At 35.2% G+C, this 19,556-nt stretch overlaps 1 protein-coding gene across 3 annotated transcripts; it reads left to right on the forward strand.

Moving 5' to 3' along the window:
• The first annotated feature begins 4,543 nt into the window (after window positions 1–4,543).
• LOC149794212 (uncharacterized) lies at window positions 4,544–17,672 on the forward strand. Of its 3 annotated transcripts, none has more exons than XM_089968322.1 (4): window positions 4,544–4,626; window positions 8,812–8,901; window positions 11,203–11,365; window positions 15,313–17,672. In XM_089968322.1, exons 1-4 carry the CDS (start codon window positions 4,618–4,620, stop codon window positions 16,668–16,670), a joined length of 1,620 nt encoding a protein of 539 aa, XP_089824448.1. In that variant the 5' UTR covers window positions 4,544–4,617; the 3' UTR covers window positions 16,671–17,672. The 3 variants fall into 3 exon arrangements, with proteins under 3 accessions (XP_089824448.1, XP_089824449.1, XP_089824447.1); XM_089968323.1 differs by having other exon boundaries at window positions 4,550–4,808; XM_089968321.1 differs by lacking the exon at window positions 4,544–4,626 and adding an exon at window positions 7,074–7,504.
• Window positions 17,673–19,556: the final 1,884 nt, after the last annotated feature.

A 19,556-nucleotide genomic window follows, 5' to 3' on the forward strand; every position in this document is an offset into this window, starting at 1 on the left:
GATTGTTTTACATCTTCCAGTATTACCACGTGCAGAGTTCACGCTTTGTGTGACAACAAGAAGGTTGGATAAGGAGTTGTTCTGAGGATCCCCGTCAACGTGATCAATAACAAGATCTTCTTTGATCACTCCGAAGAAACACTCATACGTGAATCGATGACACAGATATCTTTTCTTCCCAACTGTAAATCTAAGATAGCCAGTATTAGAAACAACGCCAACCGGTCTCTTCAACCTGCAGTGTCTGGTCATGCCATTACGATCTGATTCATAGTTTGTTATTGTGGGATGTGGGACAAATATATTTTGCTCCATATATGCAATAATATTATTTGTTTAAATCATTGTTTGTCTGAAATCTATATATATAATCCTCCACGGATTTTATAGCGTTTTCACTATTATTCATTTTTTGTCATAATATCTTTTAAGTTCTCTGAACCGTTTTCCACCGCACTTTCCACATAATCCTTTTTTTCCTCGCACTCCAATACCACATCGCAGACACGGTATTGGTCCTAGACTTCCTCGTCGTATACTTTGTAAGTGCATCCAACAAAATTCCTTTCTGCAGGATCTGTTGCATCGATTTACTGAGCCGATCATCAACCATTTGCATTGAGACATTGTATATATATAATTTTCTTTATTTAAATATTTGTTTTAATTATGAGTTTGAGAGATTATCCCAAACTAGGCCTGTTAAATATAAATTCAACCTCGACAGATTATCTCCAGACTTGCCAGTACGAGATCTGGTTGATCCGAAAAATAAAAGTTTGATCAATAAAATTCACGACGCCAAGAAAGAATTTTACACGGATGGTGCATCTCATACATGGTCAACGTTCAAGATTATAGGCAATACTGTCAAGGACGCCACAATGAATGACAAGCGAGCGGCAACTATCATTAACTACATCGCTGAATACGAGGGCAATCAAAAATATTTCTTCAGAGTAAAATTTATTGTATTAACAGAAACAGGCAGTTGGATTATCCGTGACAAATATGATCCTGTCCTTGGTAATAATAAAATCGCCATATTAAGTAAAAATTCCAGACCGGGTCTATTGACTGGTATTGACAAATCGTATTATGAGCGAGCGTATCCTGTAACAGCGGTTATTTATGGAATCTATGAGATAAATAAAAAAAAACCAACGTTGATAAACTGACACCCATGAAATTTTCAAGGTTAAATTGTGTAGCCGAGCGAGTAATAGAACACTTTACAAAGCGATGTGTGGAAATGGATTAACTGATTTAAGACGTAAAAAAATAAACTCGTGGGCTGATTCAGTTAAGGATACCGGTGCTACAATAAAAGATGTTGTTGAGTTAGGAAAAATATTAAAATTTCCAATAGCAGTATCAACAATAACGGGGGAGGTACTGTACGAATCCAAATATAAATCGAAAGGAGCTCCAATAAATATTATTGATCATAACGCGCACGCATGGACCAGCGCAGTAACAATATTTCCACGTGATCGAACTATTAGATTTCACCCCCCAGATATGTTTGATTTTATCAACGAAATAAGTAAAAACGATCCTGTATCGGTATGGTTATTTAAAAGTAATGAGGAAGGTGAATTTGATCAGTTTGTTAGACCAAACGGTGAAATATATCGAACAGAATCTCTCCATGACGAGATGAAAAATCTCGCGGAGAAGTTTTTAGAGTGCAAACACTCCACGGAAAATACAGACAAATTACTAACTAATTGCTTTACCGTTCCATCTGTTGCGGCTCATTTCGCTAGAGAAAGAAATTCATGGAAACCAACACGATTTGATTTACTTGAAGATGTACGCGCAAGCTGCGTCGAATACGGATATGGCGGATTGTGGAATACCAAGTATAATTACAACGATGTTATTTCGGTTGATATGGTTGCATGTTATCCAGGAAGTTTTTTAGGATACGGAGATTGTTCTGTATACTTTAAAAGATTCGGTCACCCTACAACGAGATGACGCGAGTGGCAATTAATGGACCATTACCTGATTTTGATCTGACTGGATTCGCTTGTGTTGAATCATTCGAGCTTAAGGAAAATCTTCACAAGATTTGTTATGTTTGGTTTGGCAGACATTTTTGTGAAAAACGTTGGGCGCCTATAGTTTTATTACGATATATGCTAGACTGTGCTGTACTGACATCGTTGGTGGTTAGTGAGGCAATTATATCATATCATGCACAGACCGAAGTTTGGTTGCCCATGTCAGATTCTATCAGTGCTGATGAAGTTATTAGCGAGTTTAAGGAAAAATGTCCTGGTGTTTCCGAAGATGATATTATCAAAGAAGCTCCTAAAATTCTCGAGATTAAACTTAAAACCGCAAAAGATCTCGGTAGAAAAATTATAGGTAAATTTACTCAAGGTGGAGCATATGATCATAAAAGACATCACACACGGTTAATTTTAGATGATGCCGAGTACGATTTTATAATCGCTGATACAACAGCGGTTCTGCATCTTTATATCTACTTGCAACATCAACTACAGTTAACGCGTACTTGTACGTTTTTCCACGCACAGTATCATGTGGTAAAAACAGAATATCTGCTTGATGAACTTCATTAGGAACACTAACATCGAAATACGCGTACTGAATTCGTTTCGGTGGTGGTAGATAAATTTGCCATATTGCCTGTTTGGATAACTACGCTTTAGCAGTAGAATGTTTAACCGCTGCTGCATCAGCAAGTTTACTAATTGCTGCTTTGCCTCTCCAATATCCTCTTGGTGAATAATAAATTAATTCCATTATATATTACCAGCCCCAAACGCTAATTTACCTTTCATCGCAGATCTTACTAACCAATTAGATAATGATTCTCTGATATATTTATTTTTTATAGAATTTAATGCATGAATTAATTTCACATCTGCAATATGTCTGTCTTGTAGATTTTTACTCTTATAAGCTACATCATGAATATGACAAGCTCGATCAATAGCGTTTACTGGTTTCTCGCCTGGTTTTGATTGATCCTGATTATCGAGCCTGATATTGAGTCGAGTACCAGGACCGCAATAATTATATCCTGGTAGATGTATTTCTCCTGAGTATTTAGCCCATGGAGTACCTGGAAACTTTGACATCAAATTAGCAACATCACCACCGCGCTTATTAGGTAAAAATGAAAATTTCTTTCTACCGCATACAGCACATTTTCCACCATACGCTATTTTTTTATTTTTTGTTATAACTGTAGCTAAATCAGTAGTCGGAGTTTTAACTCTACAGCATAAACAATATAAATTCATGTTATAATATATATGGATATAATTGATTTCTCAGCGACAAGAAAACGAGAACCTGTTAAGCATCATCCTGCGCTACCTAATTCTATCAGAATGATTATCATAGGACCATCAGGATCGGGTAAGACGCAATTATTAATTAATCTGATAATGAGATGGTTGAAATGGGATAAGTTGTATTTGGTAGCACCATCCGCTGATGATCAACGATGTTATGAAGTATTAAAAGATTTGTGTTGGATGTAACAACGGCGTTAGAGTATTATATCAGATTTGTAAAAATTGCGGTGGAGATCGATACAGAAGTTTGATGAACTATTACAGAAAAAGAAAGAACATAAATCCAAAAATAGAAAAACCACCATCAGAACTTGAATATTACTTGAAGAACAAAACAAAAGATTCCCATGATTCAGATGAAGATTCCCATGATTCAGATGATGATTCCCAAGATTGATAGCAACAGAGAGGGTTCGTCTACAATTCTGTTTGGGACAAAAAATAATCGTAGACGTGTTATTGACCTCTATGAAGGGTCACTATTTTTTTTTTTGGTCTAAACACAAGGGTGACCCTTCCCTTAAGTGGTCTGTTCACTCTCTCTCTGCTGCTTCATGATTGGTTCGGACCGAATTAAGGCTAATACCAAAGTGATTATGACGATGTGAAATATTATATAATACAGACAGACAATAACACGCACAGGCATGGTTTAGTTTAATGTTTTCTTCTGTACTGTCAGCAGTTTATTATTAGAATTAGTACGAAGTCCAAAAGAATCGCATAATATAGTCGTATGATACTGTATTGAATTAAACGTAACTTAAAGTCAACTATTTATTTTCAATCTTGGCATAAAGATGACTTGGCTGCTTTGAAAATATTTCTTTATTTAATTGTCGATTATTTCATTTTATCCGTATAAAAGCTACGCCATTATCTCACGTAAAATCAGGGTACTGTTTTCTTCAATGCAGTTTTGATTTGCTTAAAGTAACTGCGAAAGAACGAGAAATATAGTTGCAAAAAAACGTACATATTACATTTATATCTAAGACGAAACTTAATAATACTTCACATGGTCTGGATCAACCCGTAATATCGTCTAAATAAGTCTGGTCAGAATCAGTCTGCACCCACACAAATATTAAGAATAAAACCGTACTCCGCGTCTTTATGTTCAGCTATATCCATTTTCGTTCACAGTTTAAATCGTGTTTTAGTCGATACTTTCGTTTGGACTATCTCTTTAATTATCATTGTCACGGTAAACATAGTTACTCTGGTGTTGAGACAATGTAATTCGTTTAATACGACATTGACTAGTTAAAGAGAAAACATGCTCAAAGTAAAACAAATTTGATATTTATGTTTCGAATAAGATACGTATATTCCATCCCACTGGATATATTTTATTTTCTCATTGTACAATGTCCTCATTCTGCAGCATAATTCATGGCGTGTTGAATTTTGACAGTCATGTTACAACGCAGTGTTAGTGTTGAGGAAACTAAATAAGGAAGTCAGTAGGTTAGTTTAATTAACCATCACTTATCAGTGTTTTTATTGTTTGAATTAAGTTATGATGTAACTATAGAACGATTGTAGAAATATTTAAGAAGATAGGAGTTGAATAATGGAACTGGAAATCTGAATATTTTACCATTGTATAGTAAAAGCCATGCACTAATTGATTGATTGATTGGATTTACGTCGCGTGTGTCCAGAAGGGCATGTGCGACGGGTTTATTCCCGCACAGCGGGATGCTAAATGTTCCTGGGGGAAGGAATTAGTGCCACATGCCCCAGGCGTTTATGTGTTCAAGGAGCACTGCTAATTTAGCCGTCAGATCGTAGGACTATATGTATCTAACGACCAGAATGAAGGGCTTTCATGAGTGGGAATGGGCCCAACACACACTCATGTTAGCAATGAGTTGATTTTAGTCCGTATTTTCTGTACTAGGTGTCGACCCAAGCAGTATGTAACGTCTGTTGCGATTGGTCGCAACGATAACGTCGCATCGGGACACCTAGCTTTAGGTGGGTGGATATTGTTCCACATCTCCGCCAGCATGCGATGTCCAAGAGGGCAATGAACTTGGCAAGCCAGCCATGGATGTCATGCACACCCAAGAACACCAACCCATACTTAGTTAAATTTAGTCTAGTTGTACTAACGGACAGTAAAAATTGCCAATAATGTGTTAGCCACCTGTGCAATTGGGTCAAATCAAACAGGTTGTAAAATTTTCCTGCATCCTAACAATTGCAAAAATTCTAGTACATAGTGTACATTGTAGATGCCCTACAAATTTTTAATAACTAATGTGTCTGAGCGACATATAAAAAGTTTGGTCTCTGTTAGGTCATAAAAGGTTCAAATTTTGAACTGTTGGATTGCTGGATCAAGTTAGTGTACATAATAGTTTTATCGAAACGGGATACCAAGCCAAAATGGTTTCCTGGATAAGAGGCAATATTGGTAGCTCTTAGAAGGGATTTTTCAGCAGATGTTTCCCATTTTTCTTCTGCTTCTTTACATTTCTCCACAGTCCTTTTTCCTCTCAGGTAACTTCGGAGAAATGGTAGCTGTGTAGCATAAAATTGTAGTTAGCTGCTTCTACTAGCTGCTGGACTGGGTACTTCTTTTAGGCCTCTTGATAGAAATGTGTAAGGATTCTGACGCCATAGTGCCACTTGCTAATAATTTATTTTTGCTTTTATTTATGTTAGGTGTTTCATGCGTGCATTGCATGCTTACCATATTTCATGTTATTTTTCATACACGAAAAAATAATTATTAATTTCAATGTACGAAAAATTATATGTAAAATAAATATCATTTTGTGGTAATTACTGTGTACGAAAAATAAAGGGACCATACCTGACAAGGCATTTGTGTACGAAAAAATATGATAGAATTAATTAATTATTATTTTTATGGCTTGATGGTGTACGAAAAATTAAAGGGTATGAAAAATAAGATGAAATACGGTATTTGTGTCCGGCTGAGGCAAGGAAGGCAGTGACCAGGAAGGCAGATGACCTTCTGCAGGCAGGAGTCTGCTTATTCCAGGGTACTGGTCTAAATGGATATACTTGCACGAATTTTGAGTTTGATTCTTGTGTCTGAAATTGTTCTAAAGATCAGCTAGGTTGCATTGGATGGAAAACTCTGTGCTGCTTTAGTGTTAGTATGGTCTGTATCACAGAATTGGGCTGCAGTATTACTTTGGCTGTCTTTCATGTTAGTGCTAGGAAGAGAGCAGAGAAGAAGATTGTTTTTAAAAATATTATTTTTGTTTATTTTTTGAGGATATATTTGGGATTTAAGAACATGGGAACCTTTGCTGAATATTGAGGTCCCTAGGGACTATCAAAAGTGCCCGTCTGTCTATGTATATTAATCTGGTTTTAGAGAGTATTTGGGTGGGTTGAGTATGTTTTACAGGTGGTTATTTTTAAGCTAGAGGGACACCCTTGTTGAGTACTCAGGTTTCCCTGATTACATTTATTCATCTTAAATTAAATGTAAATTGTTGTTTTAAAATATAAGACTAATTTTGTTTAACCAATAAATATTCAATCATGATGATTGAATGCACTGCACTATAACTGTCATAAAGAAACTTCAGTCAAAAATTACCAATCGCTGTGGACTTTTACGGTGGTGGCCACATACTAAACTGAGTCAAGAAAACATCGGGTCTTATTGTTATGATATAGGGTAGTACAAATATGATTATCAACATTTTTAGCTTCATTTGTAACATCATAGTGTATAGCATTTGATGTGGATTGTACTGGATCACACCTTTAGGCTAATCTCATCCAAAAATGTTCACATACTTTTCACATTGATTTCCCTTAGGGGCATAAATAATGGTCTTCCAAAGGAATGGATGTATAAGAATCCAAATAAGGTGAATAACTTCCATTATAAATGTATGCAAAAAATGACATTCATTATTGAAATAATTGGTGTTGAATGCCTACATGACCTGTATGACTTTTACTATAGGATGTTGATCAGACTTTCTGACTAGATCTGTATCCTCTTAACCATTTATCATAGCAACATGAATATGGTGACATCCACTTGTTTGGTTGCTTCTTGTTCTTTTATTTTAGGATGAAGCTGTTTCTATACTGAGTAAACCAGGACATAACTGTGATATTGCACAGAAACACTCTGAACATTACACAAGATGAAGCATTTTATGGTTGTACAAAACGCCCAAATCCACCCAAATATACCCCAGACACATAAAAAACACCCAAATCCACCCAAATATACCCGAAACACATCAAAAACACCCAAATCCACCCAAATATACCCCAAACACATCAAAAACACCCAAATCCATCCAAATATACCCCAAACACATCAAAAACACCCAAATCCACCCAAATATACCCCAAACACATCAAATACATCTTTTGTCTTTGTTATATACAAAAAAGTGTATTTTATTTAGTCATAACAAGAAATATTGGAAAAGTTGATAAGTTGCAATAGATGGTTAAGATTTTCTTTGCATATCACAACCATGCATTCTTTTTTTTAACATGCTTGTCAGTTCTGATAAATGTGTTTTGGCTGTTTTCTTCTCAGCTATTTTATTGATGGTTTCTTGCAGAAAAACGGGGCAGATATGGCACTTCATGAATTGAAGGACATAACTGACTTTACACCGATAAAGTCTTGAAATATATGACACGAGACATTGCATATAATGTTCAGCCCATGGACATAATTCCAAATGTGACATTACTTACAGATAAATTCTGGACACTTATTCTAGAGTTGCTATATTTATAAGTCAACAATGTTTCTTATGTGGTATCACAGTAAGAGTTATATCAAGTATTTCCTTTAATAATGACTCATTCCTGTCTTAGGTCCATAACTGCTTGGTAACTAACTTTGCATTAGAGTTAAGTCCAGGGAGACTCCATAAAGAATGTTTTACTCTATTTCCCATTTTGATGATATATGCTTATATGTCATATTTGCAGTTTTGTCCTGAATAGTGCCAGAAATGACATTTTTCTGTGATGTCCAGAGCTGCTCAATAAATAACAATGCATTTTTTTTAAAATCCATTTTTATCTCCATCAGCATCATTGGGTTGGAATAATTACCTGTGTGTGTAGTGAAAAGTTGCAAGAGAGGTATTACAACTCTGTGACCCTATCGACCCCCCAACCCCCCCACACAGATGCTTCAGGGAGAGGTGAATCAGTTTATATTGGAAGGAAGCAACTAAACCAGAAATATATAGATATAATTCAGACATTTTACTAATAGAAACTTTCAGTGTGGGTAAGTAGCATATTTTTCACACAGAGTAATGGCTAAATTCATATTATTCAAAATAGAATTTTAAGCACATTTACCAAGCAATGTCAGTATATTTTCCCTGTTCTAAGCTCAGTCCATTTTTAGGATGGTTCATTCAGTCAGTGAACCCATTCATTGGCCTGTTGTATTGAAAAAGTTTAAATTCTTGAACATTTTGTATTTCAGAGAGCTGACATGGATGTCGATAATGTTCTACTAAACCCAGAACATAGGAGTATTGTCCAAGCTGTTCTCAAGTATGAGATACAAGGGCTGGTATGTTGTTATTTAATTCTTTCTGGGTGTCAAGGGCATTTTTTATTATAATGACAGTCTTTTTTAAGGTATGATGCAATTTGTTTATTTTTGATACTTCAGGTTTTGTTCCTACATTCTTTTGTACAGATTAACAGGAAATCTGATTTAATGAATCACTTCTGTAGGATGCTTGGTCAAATATAAAATAAGAATGACATTTTCAGTGGATGAGCATTTCTTCATGATGTAACTAGATTTCTTGCTGATTATCCGTATTTGCCAGTGAAGTTCATTATTAGGCTAACATCACCAACATGCATCCGATGAATGTGACTGAATTCCAATGTAAATTAAATGGCTGATATTCTAAGGGCAGTATAGTGTGGTTGAGTGTGATTTAACTTAAGAGGCCTTTTGAGAACATTCTCAACATATGGTGTAGTTTGCAAAACAGTGGATATTATGCGCAAAGCAGGAGAATATCTACTTAGATTACTTAACTGACATGTCTGTTTGCTTAATTAGACTATGTCATTTTTTTTTTATAAGCCTGTATGCCATTTTTCTTGATAAGCCTGTATGCCATATTTTCTTGATAAGCCTGTATGCAATTTTCTTGATAAACCAGTATGCCTTTGCATATCATCTATTTCATGCAGGATCAGGATCAGTAGCAATAATTGTATTAAAGTTTCCTTAATTTTTTTAATTTAAAACTTATCATTATTATGATGTTAGAAAAATGATAGCTTTACATTTCTTCAAAATATTTGTGAAAAGTAGTTTTTGAACCAAATACATGCAAAAGTAGTGCAGTTAATGCAGCTTTTGTTGACCAACAAATCCTTGCACTTTGCTCCATTTACCTAAGTACTAAATAAACTAGTTGTGCTGTTAAAAGAAAATGGAACTGATTGAGATTTCTCCATCAAGTTGTATTGTCCGTCATAGTAAGGGAAGTAACTCTTGTAAATTAGCCTTTGTTGTGCAAGGGAGGTAATATAATTATCATTTAAATATATTAAAGTGATTAGTTCTTATAGCAGCTAATATCTTTAATATGAATGTAATCATTAAGAAAGCTCAAAAATATTCTTAAAACATAAAGTATCAGGTGGATGTGTTGCTTGTTGTTGTGAGATTAGCTGACTTTTTAGGATACCTTTTGCTTGACCTACCCTACAAAATATTACACTCAAATTTGAAGAAAAACTACAAGACAGCATATGAGAAAAGTCAGGGATTATCCAGGATGAGGCTAGAATTTTTAGGAAATGACAGGGGAGAACAAGTCCTCGAAGTTAAGAGTCCTTGGCTCCTAATCTAGAGATTCTGTTGAAAGCCCTGCTTCATTTAATAATATGGAAATCTTTTCACAGAAATTGTCATTAGCATACTGAACAAGAAAAACAAGCTTCACAATAATTTCATTCCATGTATGTTTATAAACAACTGTTTATACAAAATATTTACCCAGAATTCAGTGTCACTGATGGATTGATTTGATATACATGTATTCCCCATATATCAATGTCATTGATATATTGATTGGATATATTCTCCAGAAATCAATGTATTGATGGGCTGTTTGGATATATTCCCCAGAAATCAATGTCATTGATGGATTGATTGGATATATTCCCTATAATTCAATGTCACTGATGGACTGATTGGATATAGTGCCCAGAAATCAATGTAATGATGGATTGATTGGATATATTCCCTATAATTCAATGTCACTGATGGATGGATTGGATATTCCCCAGAAATCAATGTCATAGATGGATTGCTTGGATATATTCCCCAGAAATCAATGTCATAGATGGATTGATTGGATATATTCCCCAGAAATCAATGTCATAGATGGATTGATTGGATATATTCCCCAGAAATCAATGTCACTGATGGATGGATTGGATATATTCCCCAGAAATCAATGTCATAGATGGATTGATTTAGATTGGCTCAGTAGGCTCAGCACATTCACTTTATGTATTAAGAGATATTGCCGAGCCTTAACTGTTTGCAAAGGAGATGGCTGTTATATTATCCTAATCTTGCCTTGCTAAAATACAGAATCCTGGTTCATGTGCCTGAACTTTAGCACCATTAGCACATCCTTTCAGCATTGCATTAAAAGTTTTCTTCATGATATTTAAGATAAATTGAAAAGTTAATATAGTTTATTTTAACATCTATTTTCATCAAGAGGGTCAGTGTTAACTTTATATCTTGCCATGGAAACTGTCTAAATCTGTGAATATTCTAAGGCTGTGAAATTCTTGTCATTCATGCTTATGTTTCTCTTCATGTATCCAGCTAAAGAAGTTGTCAGAATCAGGTGTTGAGACAGTGGTCTTGACAGCCAGTACAGAGGAGGAGAATTGTTGGTACCTGGGATCCCAGAAGGGAACAGACTTTGTCAGCCATGTGAGACTTGACTGGGTCAGGAAAGAGTTCCTTAAGTTCTGTGCAAACTTCGGTCAGTATAGCTGTACTAAAGTTTAGATACATAAGCTCATTGGAGCCTGAGAAGAAATGGTACATAGTATTTAGCTTTACCAACAATAGGTCATATGTTTTAGCTTTCTGAGCAAATGGATACCCAGTTTTTCACTTGACCTACGCAAAATCAAATAGAAAAAGGGCAAATTTAATTTTATGATCAAATGACAAATCCCTCTCAAGTTCAGATTGGTAGAGAGTTGAAAACAGGTCAGTAGAGGCATGAAATTGACTGCATTGCTTCCAATCTGACCTCACTTACAGATTATTCTGGACATTGCAAAATTCAGTTTGTATTTTTGCAATGTAAGGTGTATATATATATATATATATATATATATTATTTTCTTAATATGGATGTAAAAAATACAAAATATATTTGATGTTTCATCACATTGATCCTTTTTCTGTGTCATATCAGTTTTTTTTCTTCAATACATACATCTTAATTAAAAAAGCAAAATGTTTTATAAAAATTGATAAAGTTGATGTTAAAAAGAACCATCCTGAAGGCATTGGGTTTTAAAATCTTGGTTGGTTCCATTTAATGGCAGTGCATTTAAAGAAGAAACATGTGGAAGGAAGCTTGCACATGGTGTGAGGAAGAAGTCTATCAGTTTTGGGGGGGCTCAAAACATCAAAGGTGAAAATTGCTGTAGCTTACAGAAGAAAAAAGGTTTTTTGCACTGTAACATTAGTTTAACCTTTCAAACCTGCTCCAAGCCTTGTGGATAGCTTGTATTTAGGGTTAGGAAGAAGCTATTGATTTGGGGCGTAAAAGGTCAGAGTCATTGTGAGTTTAGGAACAAAATTAGTTTTGGCACAGTAATATTAGCTCATCTTCACATGTCTGGTCCAAACTGAAAGCACTTGGTGTGAGGAAGAAGCCTATTGATTCATGAGGTCAAAGGTTAAAGTAACTTTGACTGAAAAAGGAAAATGGTTGTTACTTAATAACTATAACTTAGCCTTAACCTTGCATTTAAGATATGGAAGAAGCCTTTTGATTTTGATGTCAAGGGCAAAATGGATTAAAGTCGAAAAACTTTTGCAAGGTAGCTTTTATTCATAAGCAAGTACCTTTACCAAATGTTGTGGATTGGTTGCACTTTGTGTAATAAAAAAAACTATAGGTTTGTTAGTGTAGATGTCAGAAATCACATTCATGATCAGTCGAATAAAAAAATGGTTTCTTCAAACTCTTGTTCAAAACTTTATACCTTGATCAAAGGTCAAGATTATTGAGATGCATTAGTCAATAACCTCCAATGTTAACCATGCCTCACAAGTTCCTACGGAGAGTACTATTAAACACAAGGTGGGCATATCATGGGTCTAACTAGTTCCAACATAAAGTACTACTAAACACAAGGTGACATATAATGTGCCTAACTGGTTCCTGCATAAAGTACTATTAAACACAAGGTGGGCATATAATGTGCCTAACTAGTTCCTACATAAAGTACTATTAAACACAAGGTGACATATAATGGGCCTAACTAGTTCCTACATAAAGTACTATTAAACACAAGGTGGGCATATAATGTGCCTAACTAGTTCTTACAAAAGTACTATTAAACACAAGGTGCGCATATAATGGGCCTAACTAGTTCCTACATAAAGTACTATTAAACACAAGGTGACATATAATGTGCCTAACTAGTTCTTACAAAAGGAATATTAAACACAAGGTGATATGTAAAGGGCCTAACTAGTTCCTACATAAAGTACTATTAAACACAAGGTGGGCATATCATGGGCCTAACTAGTTCCTACCTAAAGTACTATTAAACACAAGGTGACATATAATGTGCCTAACTAGTTCTTACAAAAGGAATACTAAACACAAGGTGATATGTAATGTGCCTAACTAGTTCCAACATAAAGTACTATTAAACACAAGGTGGGCATATCATGGGCCTAACTAGTTCCTACCTAAAGTACTATTAAATACAAGGTGATATGTAATGTGCCTAACTAGTTCCTACATAAAGTACTATTAAACACAAGGTGGGCATATAATGTGCCTAACTAGTTCTTACAAAAGTACTATTAAACACAAGGTGGACATATAATGTGCCTAACTAGTTCCTACATAAAGTACTATTAAACACAAGGTGACATATAATGTGCCTAACTAGTTCTTACAAAAGGAATATTAAACACAAGGTGATATGTAAAGGGCCTAACTAGTTCCTACGTAAAGTACTATTAAACACAAGGTGGGCATAGCATCTGCCTAACTAGTTCCTACCTAAAGTACTATTAAACACAAGGTGATATGTAATGTGCCTAACTAGTTCTTACAAAAGTACTATTAAACACAAGGTGGACATATAATGTGCCTAACTAGTTCCTACATAAAGTACTATTAAACACAAGGTGACATATAATGTGCCTAACTAGTTCTTACAAAAGGAATACTAAACACAAGGTGATATGTAATGTGCCTAACTAGTTCCAACATAAAGTACTATTAAACACAAGGTGGGCATATCATGGGCCTAACTAGTTCCTACCTAAAGTACTATTAAACACAAGGTGATATGTAATGTGCCTAACTAGTTCCAACATAAAGTACTATTAAACACAAGGTGGGCATATCATGGGCCTAACTAGTTCCTACCTAAAGTACTATTAAACACAAGGTGATATGCAATGAGCCTAACTAGTTACAACATAAAGTACTATTAAACACAAGGTGGGCATATCATGGGCCTAACTAGTTCCTATGTAAAGTACTATTAAACACAAGGTGGGCATATCATGGGCCTAACTAGTTCCTATATAGTGGACTGTTAAACACAAGGTGGCATATCATGGGCCTAACTAGTTCCTACATAAAGTACTATTAAACACAAGGTGGGCATATCATGGGCCTAACTAGTTCCTATTTAGAGGACTGTTAAACACAAGGTGGCATATCATGGGCCTAACTAGTTCCTACATAAAGTACTATTAAACACAAGGTGGGCATATCATGGGCCTAACGAGTTCCAGCATAAAGTACTATTAAACACAAGGTGGGCCCTACCAATTTAAAAGACAGAAAGCACTATAGAGATAAATGCACAGAACGTAGTCCATTTGTCGATTTATAATAATAAACCTGATTATGTCCAGGCAGGAACTAATGTCATTATTGTCTGCATGGTTCACTCCAAATGGAAGTTTTCATTGTAAAAGACAACCATGTTTGCCATATTTCCACTTCTTGGACAAGTCCATTTTCAGTGAGGAGATGTCTGCACGACTACACAGGTATGTGTGTAGAAGAAAATACAATGTCGTCTACTTCCGATGTTTAACTTGTTGAATCAAGCAAAGGAAAAGAATGACAATTACAAATTTGCCTTTCATGTGGATTTTACATGCAGTGTAATTTCTTTGTACATGTGTGCAAAGGATATAACTCTAAACTCTCAACATTATGGCAATTTACAGAATTATCCGGCAGTTACTGAATAGGATGAACTAAGTCACAATGGTGTCTGAAGAAATCAACTTACCCATAGGGTATGCAACATGGTGCTGTGATAGTATGGAAATCCTTTAAGCATGAAAGGTGCAAAGAATGCCATTGTTAGGGCCACTCTGGTCACATTCAGGTTAGAAATTATAAATCAGTGAATGAATAGACTAAGTTCTAAGTTCTATGCACTTTTTATCACATTAAAGAGATGGGGAGGTATAGTCAGACTATAGTGCCTACATAAAGTACTATTAAACACAAGGTGGGCACATAATGTACCAGTCAAGATACTAATGTTATTCAGTAGTTTATAAGGATATCTGGTAACAGATAGATGGAAAATATCATGATACCTATGCACTTGATGCTAAAGCATGGGGTTAATAAGTATATACAATCTGAATGGACACTTAATTTATGTATGTCTTTATTTCCTGTTTTCTTCTTTTTAGACAGTTCCCATAAATGTACAGAAGAAAATATTCCTCAGTTCAAGAGAAATTCCCATTTTAGGTCAAGAAAAAGTAGAAGCCAGAAGGCAGGAAGAATTAGAACTTCCTGTATTGCACCAGAATCTACTACAATACATCTTAATGCTGATAGCTGTCTAAATGAGATAGCTGTGTACAACAGAGGACTTGAGATTGATTTTGAAACACCAGCAAACATATTGATACCATATGACAAGCCAGAGGGAGGTGTAATTATGTCAAGAGGTCAGCTATTGGAAAATCAACTAAAAATAAAGCATTCTGTGCCAACTTACGGAAGTACACTTTCTGACAGTGAAAGGAACATTTGTGGTAATGTAGAAAGTGTGGATGAGGATGGAAAGCCAAAGGCAGTGGAAGAAGAAATACCTTACAACCAACTTCATTTAAACAAGACTGAAGATCAGAGTGATTTAAAGATATTTCACAACCACGATCATGTTACGGGTAGAGAAGTGCCAGCAGATATAAGGTTCAGTAAGAGCATGAATCACATGGACCATGACATAGGTATATCAGCATACACAATGACAAATTCCAGTCATAATGACACAGAATTTTGTATTGGTCACAGAAATGACTCATTACCGATGGATAAAAATGATATCTTTCATGATATTACAAAAATAGGTGACTATACTATTGAAAATAAGGAAACTTCACATGGTCAAAAAATCAGGATCAAATCTGAGCCTGAAGACTGTGACCTTGAACCTGAACCTGAAACACACTCTGAATCATCTTTTCCAGCTTTAAATGCTGGAACAATTATTAGTGATCAGCAGTCTTCTATTGCTAACAGCATGGAAGTTAGTATTCAGAATCCTTCAAACAGCATTATAAATAATCTTGAGGATTTGGTTAATGTGCATACGGCAGTAGCTGCAGAGACTGATAGAGTACAGACTATGTTGCAGATTCCATGGCTTTCTAGGAAGGGTCCTGTTCATGATACATCTCAGCCAGCCAGTTATAAAACTTCCAGACGGATGATTAGAAAAAATCTGGACATTTCTGGAAATTCTGGAAATTCAGATGATCTATTGTGTTCAGAATGTGGTAAAACATTTAACCAAGCAGGTAGTATGCTTCGCCATAAAATGAGGAAACATTTTCCTGGCAGTTTTGAATGCAGTGCTTGTGCTAGGAAGTTTGCCTATAGAAGCGATCTTGACAAACATTTTAGAACACACAGTGGAGAAAAACCATATCCTTGTTCAGTTTGTGGCAAGGCATTTGCAGATAGTGGTAATAAGCGCAAACACGAGACAAGATGTAAAATTCGCATGAAAAAAAAAATTTCTATCTTGAAAAAGTAAAACTGCATTCCTCTAGATGACATATGCAGTTCAACAATCTTTATATTTTACAACTTTTTACAAAGAAAACCTTGCTAGCAATTTTTCATGGACTAGTTAGAGTTTTTTAAAAATTGATTTTTTTACTAGCTTTAACTAGCCATTTTGTTATCTTCACATTCTCCAAGAAAACTAGATTAAAAAGAACAAGGTGGATGTAATCTATTTCATGGTTTTACGTTGATACGTGCGTAGTATCACACAACTCCATCCACAGCGGCCAAGCCAGTAGCCTCAAATCATTGCATATTATAAATATGCACATTCATTTTAGAGGTCATATTAGTTTGGAGAGAGATTTTTGTGAGGAGTTGGAGTAATGAGTTATAAATGTGCACACTCGTTTTAGAAATAATAATAGTTTAGAGGGAGAGGTTGGTTGGATGGATTACATAAATGGGTTATAAATGTGCACATTCTCACATAAGAAGACGGAGAGGTTGTTGTGAGGAAATGGAGTAATGAGTTATAGATGTACACATTCTCGGTTTGGAAGAAGGAGAGGTTGGTTGGATTGTGTGGTTATAAATATGTACACTCAGTTTAAAACTCACATTAGTGTAGAGGGAGAGTTTGGTGGGACAGATTGGTTTAATGGGTTATAAATTTACATACTCATTTTTTGGACTTGGATTAGTTTAGAGAGAGAAAATGGTGGGACAGGTTTGATTATTGGGATATAATTTTGCACACAGTTTGGAATTAGCATTAGTTTATATGGAGAGGTTGGTAGGACAGATTTGATTAATTCAAGAGCTGTTGTGTGGAAAGAGTGCTTCCATTCTTGAAGTTTAATTTTCCCAGCATCTAAGTTTTATTTGCAGAGAAACAGTGAAATGTTTTAACTGTCCTTGAACTTTTACATAAATTTTTTTAGTTTACTGTCTTTGCAAGAAAAAACAAAATAATCCAGCAATTTTGCTAAATTTAACTAAGAAACATTTTCATTATAAGTTCAGAGTATTTTTTGTGTTTTTATTTTTTATGCACAATTTTCCCACCACTCTGCCCTATTAGCATGGGAGAGAAGTCACATTGCTTTAAAATGGGTTTATTTATAGCTCTCTATTTATCTCAGGCAGTCATAATAATAATCCAGATTAAAAGAAGTTTTATTTACAAATTGGTCTATCTGTGTATCCATCTATATATCCTTGAAAAAAAAAAATAAAAGTACTTTTATTTACAAATCTATGTGTGCGTGTGAGGTAAGAGCAAAATAGAAAAGGTAATGTGGAAAAACACATTGTCTTTTTACCATGCACTTGATTTATGTTGAGAAAGGTTGAAAATGTTTGTATAGCAAGTTATGTGAAAAAGAACTGTAATGGCGCAAATATCTAAAAGTCTTCAAGTCCATGCCCATTGACATTGTCAAGGATTGCCTGCTTGTGTGTAACCATCAACTTGATTTGTGTAGGTAACACACATGTTCCTTTGCTGCAGTCCAAAAATTGCATAAAATTAGAAAGATTTGTCTGCCTAATGAAGTTTGCTTAATGGTACTTATAATGTTTTTCTCATGTCCAGATAGCTAAAGAAATGTGTAAATTTTTTTTTCTTCTTCAGGTACTTTACCTGATCATAATACATTGATGCCAATCCTCATGATTTTGGCATGAATTTCATGACTTTTTTAGCGATTCACAGATTCATGCCGCATGCAAAAAAATCATGAATTCCCCAATTCTCAGTTATTTTAAATCTTTAATAAAATAACTGATTTCCTGTTAAGTGCTAGTCGTGATATCGGCTGTTGCTGAAATGGACTAGTATTGCTGGTCACGATATTAGTTAATTGGTACAGATGGCCCGGTAGCAAGAATTTTAGCATATTTTAATCTGTATGTGTGAGAGTAGTTTTACAAATGCCTTTGAGAGAAACTGGTGCCTAACCAGAATTTTGCTCTGCACATGCACCACAAAACACTAATTTGAATTACCATTTGGCATTGCATCTTTGAAAATGTCCTCACCAACAAGGAAAAAAGAATGTATTGCACAAAAAGTGAAGTTTAGTTTGGAATATACCAAATATTGGCCATGCATTCAGCCATCAAACCCCAATATACATCATGCTCTTAGTACGCAGTGTGCCACAAATTTTAGCATTGGGCATGATGGCAGAGATGATGTGAGGCTGCACATTGGTAGCAAAAAGCACATAGAGGTTGGGAAAATTAAGAACTCAAAGCAGATTTCACTCTGGAATATTTTAAGCCATTGATGGAAGACCTTCAAGCTACCAATGCTGAAGCATTGTTTGTGAGTTTTCTTGTTGAACATGGTCTGCCTATCAGCTGGAGACCATGCTAAACATTTGTTCCAACAAATATTCCCAGACTCGAAGATCATTTCACAAATTCATTCAAAATTCACTAATTTTTATCCCTATTTTCACTAATTGCGAGCATGAAGGGTTGGCAGCTATGATAATAACTTGAGAAAACTATTATAGCATCACAAATTCAGCCCTTCCAGGTTAAAACATTTTAGTTATGAAGCTAAATGTTATCTGCCCATGTAGGTGACATTTAGATAGAGTGATCTCCCCATGATACTTTGATTGGCACCAAATCCCAGAATACTCCAGTTACTGCTTCCACTCATGCTGAATAGCATGCTGCCTACAAACAAAGAGGTATCTCAACAAAATATTGTGGAAGTTTTCTACCTTAAAGCAGATTTGGAGTTCTCTCCATCTCAATTTTCCAACTTTTCCTGCTTCTGTCTTTTGATGACAAAGTTCTCTTTTTTCAGAATTATAACTCTGCCATCTTCACACAATTAGCTGCCCTTGGTACATGCCTGCACTGATTGCTAGTGTTCATCTTAATTGCTGTAGCT

The sequence above is a fragment of the Sinohyriopsis cumingii genome, chromosome 8 (assembly GCF_028554795.1).
Source record: "Sinohyriopsis cumingii isolate HCF-2022 chromosome 8, ASM2855479v2, whole genome shotgun sequence".
NCBI classification, from domain to species: domain Eukaryota; kingdom Metazoa; phylum Mollusca; class Bivalvia; order Unionida; family Unionidae; genus Sinohyriopsis; species Sinohyriopsis cumingii.